General features: G+C 38.5%; 1 protein-coding gene across 10 annotated transcripts in view; it reads right to left on the bottom strand.

The window, feature by feature from the left end:
• Window positions 1-9,886: 9,886 nt before the first annotated feature.
• Window positions 9,887-10,962, bottom strand: part of LOC134535487 (E3 ubiquitin-protein ligase UBR5) — a 172,261-nt gene continuing 171,185 nt past the window's right edge. For all 10 annotated transcript variants that reach the window (XM_063374610.1, XM_063374614.1, XM_063374615.1 and 7 more), the window contains one exon: window positions 9,887-10,923. In XM_063374610.1, coding sequence (XP_063230680.1) covers window positions 10,711-10,923 — 213 coding nt within the window. In that variant the 3' untranslated portion in view covers window positions 9,887-10,710. The remainder of the gene's footprint in view (window positions 10,924-10,962) is intronic.

Below are 10,962 nucleotides of genomic sequence, written 5' to 3'. Positions count from 1 at the left end.
CGAACATTGGCTTCAGGTAATTCACAATAATATAAGTTGTGCTATCACCCGCGATTAGAGCGTCAAAATCAGGGATGGACCCAGTGAAGCTATTGGGGCTAGATTTCTGAACTTGTTTGGTAGGGCACAGGGGTTTAGGGGTTCTAACCCCCCTCCACCCAAACCCTTGGTTATCGCAAATTATTTTTTTCTTAACTGAAAGCAGGTTAGCTAAAAGCCTGGGTGTCTTACTGCTATCACCGGCCACTGCAATGGAGGGGAAGAGTAAGCGAGCCCTACCGATTCTCCTTCTCTTCCCCTACCCCTGTCACGAGCATAAGCTATAAGGTTGTGATGCCGTGACGGGTCCCAAGCTTCCAAATATCTTACACGTATTCTATTTAACCAGCGCGGTAATTATAAGCAGGTGGTAACTGGGTAATTCTTCAAGCTAAAGCTAATTGTTTCCAGGTATAGGCCAGTTCTGCCGAAACCCAACCATTTTTTATTCCTTTTTTTTTGTATTGTCGAGCTTCGAGCATGATTTATGATTTTAAGTGGGACGTGGACAAGTCAATTGGATTGATTAAAATATCTTTAATTAATTTCTTACTTCATCACTCCAACAATTTTTTTTATTAAAAAATTAATAATATTTTTAACATTACAATATTTAAAGTTAAGTACTGAAAACTGCTCAAATAGCACTATTTTACACCTTAAAATCCAAAATTTTTCGGGGGAGGACCACCCCCACCGACAGCTTTAATGTGGGGGAAGGGGATGGTACATGCTTCTTAACACCCCAACCCCATACACAAATCCTGGCTACGCTACTGGTAGGGCACCAAGCTAGCTCAGTGTCAAACCGAGTGTTGAAATTATAGGTCAACAGATAGTCCCACCATATCACTAGGCTCGTTTGCTAAAACTCAATAAAAGGAATACAACACTGATTCCTGACAGTTACAAGTAAAAAATAAATATCTGTAGAAGGTTTTTGTAACACGATGTTATATTGACATAATAATAATCACTAAACATATGTGACACATGACAAAAAGTGGCTAAGTTGTTCCTTATGGCATATTAAAAATTATACTAATTGGTGTAACGTGGTACTGCCCAGGGCAGTAAAAGACCTGTCACACTGGCGAATTTTCTCTTCTAACACCTTCCAATATGATGAGTCAAATAGAGTTGGAGAGTTATGATGTAGCCGAAAATGTCACAAGCACAGCCACGTTTGTATGACAAATTGAATGACTTTAGTTTCCATCAAATATTTTGCATATTGGACTGGCTCTAAAAATGTTGCATTTTGAATGCAATAGGCCAATCAAAATCGTGCCTAGCAAAAACAAAAATGACAACCATATCTGTCACAACGAATCTTTGAAATTACAACGAGCACAAGAGTTTTTAAAGAGGTTATGGAAGTTAAATAAGTAACCAATACAATGTTAACGTAAATTTCGCATGCGAAAACATTTTATGTTTAAAAAATGAAATTGGCGATACGCGACTGCTCTGCTTCAAGGGTGATGAACTGGCAGAAGCTGTGAACACGGCACACTTCGCCAGCTCAGTTCCCGCAGAAACTTGCAGTGTGCAAAATAGTAATACAGGCTAGCAGGCTAGCAGCAACAGATAGTGGTAATTATTTATTACATGTTTACTGGACTATTAATATTGTCTACTAGCCGTTTAGTTTAATTATTAACAGTATTAATGTGCGGCAATGTATCAGTAAATGCAGTAGTCGACAGTCACATGGACGAAAATCGATATGTTTGGGCGGTTGGCGCAAATACCTGATGGAAGCCATCATAAGAGTTAAGTGAAAATTAAAGACACAAGTGTGGCGAGATTTCGCTCCTGCTGTGATTCGCTTTTCGATTAGATACTTACTGTTTTGTGCTACGAAGTAGTGATTTTCGAATTCCTCGTGCTCCAGTGCTCTCGCACACCTATTTGTGAGTGGAGGCATAGCCTTATTTTATTTTAAACAGTGTTTTTCGTTTCGTGCATATATGTAATCTAACATTAAAGAATCGATAGTGACTGAACTATCGATTGTCGGGAAAATTTCCTACATCCTGAATCCAATATGGCAGATTCCGACCATTTCGCCCCTAGGCAAGGACCAACATAAATTCTGGGCAACACCTGCCCGAGCTCTACTCATGCCGTTTTCACCAGCTCGGACTCCGAAAATTCCGCCCCAGTTTCCGACCCCCAAGACAGGAATTTCAGAAAATTTCCAAAGTAGCTGCAATGGCAATTGTCGCCCGCAACTGGTTCGCGTGCTTACGACAAGACGACGATGGTGGTAGCACACCTGTCTCCGTGCCATTGCCCGGGCTGAGTTGCATAAATCTCGGACCTCAAATCAAGACTCAGCATTATTCCAAAAGCGCATCGCTGTCTCTACTATGGACACTATCATTGATGTGGTTGCCCGGGTATGCACGCCCATTGCTTCCATCTCACGTGTGCCTCCTCGCCAGACTTGCACTGGTTTGACTCCGACTGCCCATACTCGGGCCCTCGCTGCCAGTCAGATTATCAATGCCCCGCGTGTTCGACTCCCGGCTACCGGTCGTCCCACGTCTGACCAACCATATCCAGGAAGCAGCAGACCGCCTTGTCAAGCAGGCCTGGCAGGATCCAGCTCTGGTGTTGACATTGGGGACGGCCAAGCCTCCGAACTTACGGCCGCCTCGTGCTGCACAGGACCGCGGACTTGAGCTGAAGTGCATTCCATCGATTGTCATTAACAGGAAGTTGAATGTCGATGCCATCTGCAGCAACAGGGCCCTTCAGCTGCAGCTACAACGGAACTTTACAATGGATTATCTACGGGGTTACACTCACTATCACCCCCCAGCACGACTGTGAGGTTTTGCTCCGGTACTTTCAAGACCATGGTATTCCCTGCCATACTTTCCCGGTGGAGAAGACTTTATCTAAGATTGTACTAGTGGGTCTCCCTTACGAGACTGCACTGGACTAAGTTCTAGAGGAATTGGAGACTGTCGGGGTGAACCCCGAGACACTACGGCTCCTTACACTAGAACATGAAATTCAGCAGTGCTTCATCCAATATCTGGTGAGCCAGCCCACGGTACTCTATGTACCAACCTTCAGCTACGCTCACTTCACAAACTCGGCAACGTCCTCTTCTTTTGCTTCTTCCTGCTCAGCCTTAGGCCGACTATCTCCCAGTTTGGCAGCCTCACTCTATTCCTAGCATACAGCTGCTCCGCTGTTTTCTGCTTCTTCATGCCACTCCCCCCAATGAGTCACTGATAATTCCGGTGTCAGGTGTACCTACGGACCCGCGGCCATGGGGTACAGTGCGAGGCACACCCTTGCCGTGGAGGAATGCCCGGGATCCCCCTACCCCTCCCATCAAATACTGCCTGTCCCTCCTCCCGACCTCCAACCACCCCACACCCAGGCCTATCCCTAGGTGCCCATCGCTGCACAAGTCTTCCCCCAGCCACCGCTTGTGCGAACCTCGTCCCAGTCCCATGTCTCAGCAACCTTCACCGTCTTTTTTGAGTCGTTCAACTGGCTGGCAAGTCTCAATCACTTCCCTTGGTTGCAGTTTTTTGCCACTGCTAACTTCCACGTCTCTCCAGGCGGACATTTAATTTCACTCTATTTTGCTGTTTCTAACAGACTGTGGAAGGAAGCAGGGAAGACCAAGACGAAATATTCATCGACCAAGACGAAATATTCATCGGTGCTATCTGTTTGCGACCGGCACTTTTCAAATAAGCCTAAACATGAATTCATTTTTGCAGTGTGGTTAGAATTAAATTATAAGCATTCACTTTTGCATTACAGCATACAAATACTGTTCAATTTCCAAAACTTTCACATGTTAAATGAACATTGAAAAATATCTGCATACTTTTAAAATGAATGAAAATAAACAAGAACATGAAAAAAAAAAACTTTATTTTGGTGCTTTATATTTACTGCGCTTTGGTGATGTCTTTAGAAATAAGTAGATTCGGACATCGGACCATCACAATTGTAGACAGGGCTGTATTTCGAGCTACAATGTGACGTAATTCACATTAGGATAAAGACATAGACCGCACACATGTTTGGACGTTTGTAGACGGGCTTTACTACTGATCTTATAAAAAAACAATTAATTGTATGAGCGTGGCAAACAAACTAGTAGCAATATGGGACGATTGCGTACCTGACCGGTCATTATCAAGATGCCACAACAGTCTTATGCTTTGAAGTAAAGATTTATTCTAGTGAGTTTTGTTAATAACTGAACAAAATGTGTGCATATATGGAGAAAAAAATATTAAAAGTGTTCTCAAAGTTTAACATTCATACAACCATAATGAACTCACGGATTGAGGATGTGTTCGGGGATCAGCAAAGAGATTCCAGGGTTCTGATGAACTGTGGAGTCAGGTGGATGTGGAGGAGGGGGGACTCCGCTGGACGGATTGAGGCTGTGCAAGGGGGAATTATAGGAACCATTTTGGAAAAGTTCACATACCTTAAAAATAATCAAGATAAATAAATTACTATCAAGTTGTGAAGAATATTAGAATTTAGTGTTTGTTTTACTTAGACTTACCCATTTCATTTGTTTGTATCTACTTTAGGTTTGGGTGGTCTGATAATTGAAAACAATCTCTTATTTATTGGTAGGCCTTCAGGTAAAAAAAATCACACCAGAAAAATAATTTTTTCTGTCACTGCAAAACATTTAGTTGGAATACACTGTATTAGGTTTAGTTTTTTAAAGTGTAGAACTAATTATCATCGATGAACATTTTAACTGAAAAAAATGTATCTCTTCGGAATATACACGTATACAACAAGGAAATATATTTTTGTAAGAATTTTTAATGACTTATATTTGCATTTCAGAAAGAAATAAGCAGAAGGCTGTATTTCATGTTGCATGGGAGACCAGATGATTACCCATAGTTATCAAAAAAATATGATAATGTGACTGTTAAGACAGAACACTAAGAAATTGCTTCATGTAAGTATTGTATGCAGATACATAAACAAGTGTAATTTTTTTTACATCTCACGAGAATACCAATAACAGCTGTGGATTATATTTTCTAATTGTAGCTGCAAGTACCCACTCTAGCCCTATGAAAATCATTAATTCTTTGTTTTCAATTTGGCACCATAACCAGGATGTAGCTTATGTATACAGTCAAACCTCTATCTATCGTTTTTCAGGGGACCAACAAAAAAATTCAGTAGATGTGGACTTCACTCTTAGATTTTGAAAAAAATATTTCAACCTCAAAATTAGTGTCAGAAATATATCAGTTACTTGTCATTAAAGTTTAATCAGTTGAAAAATAAATAAAAATGGAAGCATTTTACTTAATTCAATTTACACTTGCAAAACAAAAAACATACGCACAATAAACCTACATGGAAATTAAAGTCTTTTTCAATATCCTGAAGTCTGAAATATGTTTACTCATGTCATCAAATGTAGAGCTGTACTGAAGAAGCAGATTTTGCCAATATTTAGTTGAATCGGCATTTCTCCCGACTTCTGATACACTTGTTAATTTTCGGCCGATATTACTGAAAAAACAAGAGAGACTGCCATTACCTAAAAATCCACTAGTACCATTTTCACTTTTCGTAGTAGTACTGCATTCTTTCAGATCACATTATTTCTTCGCAACATGTATCAACCGTACATATAAAAATTTAACATGTTTTTTTTTTTCCTTTTTCAATAATGTTCTTTAATTTTAATGTCATAAATAAATACATTACCATCACGGTAAATATACATCTCGGTTGTTACGGTAACTATAGTGCAAATGTGGTAGCTATCGTGCTTCTGTAGCATTATGGTATCTACAAAGAATCTTTAGTTATTTTTATGGTAATTATCATAAGATAACAATTGGGTTTGTATTGTAGTTATGGTGCATCTCTTCAAAACTAGTATATATTAGACAAATTCATACTGGAAGCATATTTTTCTCTTACAGTATCATGCCTCATGCGCAATGTGAAGTCATTCGCTCAATACTTAAAGGATATAACTTTAACCTAAATAGTTATTCTGTATTCACAATTCAAACTGGCACTTTTCAAAATAAATAAAAATTTGAAATCCTGCTAGAGGTAGAAGTAAAGCTGACTTGGAAAAATGTGTAAATATTTGCATTAAAAATTATTTTATTTTGTTTCTTGCGTGTTCCTGTTGACAAGCTTCAAATAATTAAACATCAAATTATGAAATATCAGGTCTTCAAGGTCGCATGTAAACAACATTGTACAGTCTTGCTGAGGTCTGAGAACCGCAGTACGGAGCATTGGCAATGCTCTTAAAAACTTTGATTTTTTTTTCTCATGGTTGTGTACAAAACTGTTCCTATAATATTTTGGATTTCTTTACCCAGAGTATACGGAAGTAATTGCGTTAATAAGAGCATTTTAATGGAAAGCTGTAAGATACCGTCATCCAGGACTTGACTATTTTTTCTGTAAACTGCTTAAAAATCAAAACACCCTCTTAGAGAATGATTAAGAAAAAAGTCAGGACATAATAATAAAAAAAAGTATATCACAGAAAACTATGAAGATAATGTGTGTAAGGCAAAAATTAACATTTGATACTTAATTTTAGAAGTAACAAATTCATTTGCACAGTTTTTAGTTTTAGTACCGACATTCTTGCACCATTTTGCCTTGCTCAGGGTTCATACACAAATTGAAAAAAAAATTTCAAGGACAATTCCAGGACATTTCACAGATTTTCAAACATAACAATTGTTATTTGATACTATGTTGTAATCGATAAAATGGCAAGCACTTAATTCAAAGATAAACACTAATAATAATAAAAATTCTGTTTTTCAATATTTTTCCAGGATTCTAAACTACAACAAAACAATTATTACCTTTTTTAACAGTTTTTAGACAGTTTTTCAATCTCTTCGCTTAACTTTGCGACTTCGGCTGCAGATTCACATGATTTTTTTCTGTATGCGTTGGACTTAGAAAGAAGAGTGAAATCATTTCTTTTCTCAGCAAGTAATGCCATTGAATCAGCTTCTTTATTCATTGAATCAATTGATTTCTCAATCTGCAGCTTCTTCTTCTTCAGTTCTTGGACAGTTTCTAACATGTGTGACCTCATTCTACTACTTTCCTCTCTAGATGTTTGTTTCTTCTGTTCATCCAAGAAGTGCTGATAGCGCATTCTTGATCTAGCGTTTGCCAACAGTTCTTTACTGAAAATAACATCACTTACTTTTTTATCTTTAAATTCATCGTACACAATCCTCATTGTTACTAGAGTTTTTTCTGTTAAATTTTCCACAAGCATTTCTCAGTTAACAGAGAAACCACGATCTACAGATGCTTGGCCATGAGACAGAGTCAAAATAAGTTTAAATACTTTCCACAAATCTGCATACTGTTTGTTGTCCAGGAAATATTTACAAAAAAAAGAATCTAACCTTTGAGTATTTCTATCAAAGTTTGTAAACTGTGAAGGATCTGGTGACACTTCTCTGAGGAACAACTTGAACTGTAGTAAAGCTGCATCACACACACCTGTACTGATCAGTTTTCTATTGACAATCTGCTGAAGCAACTCTTCAAATGTTTCAGTGGTTTCAGTTTCATTGCATAGTAGAGTTCTAGGGTCAAGACATCAGGAAAATCTCACTACAGGATATTTCAATGGATTTTTATCTTGAATTCTTTTAACCAATACTCTCAATAACTAGACATTCAGATTTGAACACTAAAACATCCTTGTCTGTGACTTTCTTTTGTGTAACACACATAATCAGTTGTTTTCTTGTTGCAAAACCAGTTTCGATACTCTTCGTAAACACTGTGTTATCCTTGCTATTAGGATCAAGTGCACACAAATCTACATCATTGTTTGCCTTATCCAAAATTTCCTTCTTTATGAATGACATTAGTCCATACAACAATTTTATTGTGTCAGAAGCGTGGAAAGGAATCATGGGAGAATCAGTCTGGTAGCACTTGAGGTATGGTTGTATCTGACTTCCAATAAAGGAAAAGAAAGACAATTTGGCAACCATCAGTGGATCTTTAGTAGCCTTCTGAACAGTCTGAAAAGACTTGGTACACAGAGCAGATTTGGGTTTACCTTCGTAAGAATCGACAAATGCTGTAACTTGTGGCCAAATAGCAATAGCCCGTTCTGAAACAACAACATCCTCCACCCAAAGGAAAATATCAACTTGAAAGCTTTGCAGCTGTAAATATATTTTTATGATTTGTGACAAGGAAAATTTGATTTTTTTTGCTAAGAGTATTACTGACAAATTAATATAAAAGTTAGAATTATGTACAGATCTGACTATAAGTAAATAAATATTTCCTCATTTTAATGGCTTTAAAAATGTTTTTACTAGTAACTTTCTCTGTACTAATATATAATATTCATATTAATTTTGATCATTCTTTGGGAATCCACAAAAAAAATCACAAAACACCGAAATAAAAAAAAAAAAAACAGCTTTAAAGTGCAAGTTCATGTATTACGCCTTTTTAGTTTATAGACGAACGTCTACTTCACGACATGTTATCTATGAATTTATGTTTGTTTACAATACATGCTGCACGGATGGAGAATTTACTTCAGTTAAAGGAAACTTAAGTTATTTAATCAAGTGTTTTATTGTAACACAGAGTGTGCTAAATAAAATTTCAAGGATACTGTAAGGTTTTACACCCCCGACTCACGTTTGTTCGGGCGCCATTGGTTGTTGCACAACTCCCCAACCAAAGGGATTTTCCAGCGGTTCAGTGGTTACCGAAAATGGCTACACAAGAGTTTGTCGCATCACTTCCACTCAACCAACTCGCAACACGTTGATCCAGTCCTTTTTCAGTCTCGCTTCCTTACTCCTCCCCTGTGCACCTTACACCCCCGTTTTCTCACAGCGTCCCCTCCTCCATCTTGCCCTTCTTCTTCCTCCGACCTCTCTTCCGCCGGCAGTCCGTATCCCTCCGCCACACTCCAAATGAGGGAATTTGACTTCACCACTGTTTAGCAAGCTCACTTATTCTAACGAAGTCTAATTTCAGAAAATGTTTAACCACTATTATTGACGTCCTACAAGTTAGTTCACAAGCAAAAGTTTCAAGCTAAAAAATAAGTGGATCAGGGCGCAAGAAAGTAGTTCCTAGCCAATAACAGCCCCCTGGCTGTAGACAATACTGCTATCAAAGTTGGAAAAAAGTGGCTTAACTGCCATTTTATCAGGGCATGGGGGTAAGCTGCAGTCCACCTCACAATACCGATAAAATTTCCAGGACAATTGACCATTATTTGTGAATTCCAGGACATTTCCAGTACTGGAAACAGTTTTTTTGAAATTCCAGGTTTTCCAGGACGTGTATGAACCCTGCTTGCTTTAACATAGTTCTTGGTGAGTGTTACTTCCCTTACTTGGGTCCCTACATAATAAACAAAGAGAGTTGGCAATCAGCAGGAAAATGTTTAGCTCACAATTATTATATTTCCTATTTTGTCTGAAATTTTCTGGATAACAATTTTCTCTACATTAACAAAAGACAATACCTAGGCCTTTTTAAACATGATGTCGGTATTTTATTTTAGGAAAACTGTAGGATTCACATTGAAAGATTTGCCAAATAGTGGTACTTAATTATATGCTTATGTCTCATTTCAAATATATATTGAGTTTTAAAATAAAAGCCATCAAGTACAAATCACTCTCCATTATAGTTGAGCCAAAGCTACTCGCTCGACTTTGCTAGAGTGTCTCAGTGAATTCCTCAGATCATATTACTTTTTTATCCCTCACAATTCTTAATCAGAATCATGTACTAATAAGAGACAAAGAAAGAGAAAAAATCAAACTCACTTTTGGGATTTTTTTTAATTACATATTCGTCAACGTTAAATTCACGCAATGTCTGGTCATATAATGTCTCTGAACCGGGAATTATAGTTTATGCTGCTTATTACATTGTTAGACGTATTCCTAAGCGTTCGTGATTTACTCAATACACTTTTGCTTCATCCAGTTCAAGCACAAAAAAAAAAAAAAAACACTTCACAGACAGCAAGTAATTACATCTATTTCTACAAGTATAGGAAGTAAACAATGAACAATGCAATATGTGTACAAAACAGTAACGGAAAAAGCATAAAAGTTTGTATTTATTTCATGCGCACCAAAGTATCATATGTCTGGTATTTAAATTTTCATTGATCTCACATTTTTTTTTGCACCGTGCTAATCAATACAACATACACATGCATGTAGGTAGTGTTCATAACACATGGCATGGTATTGTAACAATTTCAAAATTCTCTACCTTACATATAGAATATTTTACAATACATAATGAACACAGGAAAACATTGCATGGAACATTACAGAGTTATTTACCAACACTCCATTGTTGCCACAACAGTATGTACACAGACCCACCGATCGAGCGTCCACGTCTAAACTCCTCCAATGAATTTGCATGCACAGCAAATAACACTGCAGGCACCTTCACAATTTGAAGCTGTTACCAAGGATGATATAAATACAGCACATTAATTGAAATGAGATGCAGCCAACCTACTTCGTTTGAAAATTATTCTCACACTACCATCCACGACCGGAAAACTCACTCACGCGACACCATGGGAAACCAATATTTATTTGACTATGGAATACAACGCACGGTTCACACGAAGCCAAAGTTCTTGGTCTTGATGGCGAGGAGCAGCTTGTGCCGCAGCACGGCGCGGCTGCTGTACAGCGGGATGTAGAGTCTGGAGATGCACGTGTTGGCCGTGGGCAGGTGCGAGTCGTCCGCCGGCCGGATGGTCACGCTCGGCATGGGCTGGAAGCCGTCCTCGCTGGCGGGCAGCGCGGGAGACCCCGTCCAGAAGTACACCTGCACAGCCACCACGAGCCGTCAGCACGGCGCCGCGCT

Source organism: Bacillus rossius, chromosome 8 (assembly GCF_032445375.1).
Source record: "Bacillus rossius redtenbacheri isolate Brsri chromosome 8, Brsri_v3, whole genome shotgun sequence".
Classification (NCBI taxonomy): domain Eukaryota; kingdom Metazoa; phylum Arthropoda; class Insecta; order Phasmatodea; family Bacillidae; genus Bacillus; species Bacillus rossius.
This window is presented reverse-complemented; position numbering and strand designations above follow the sequence as displayed.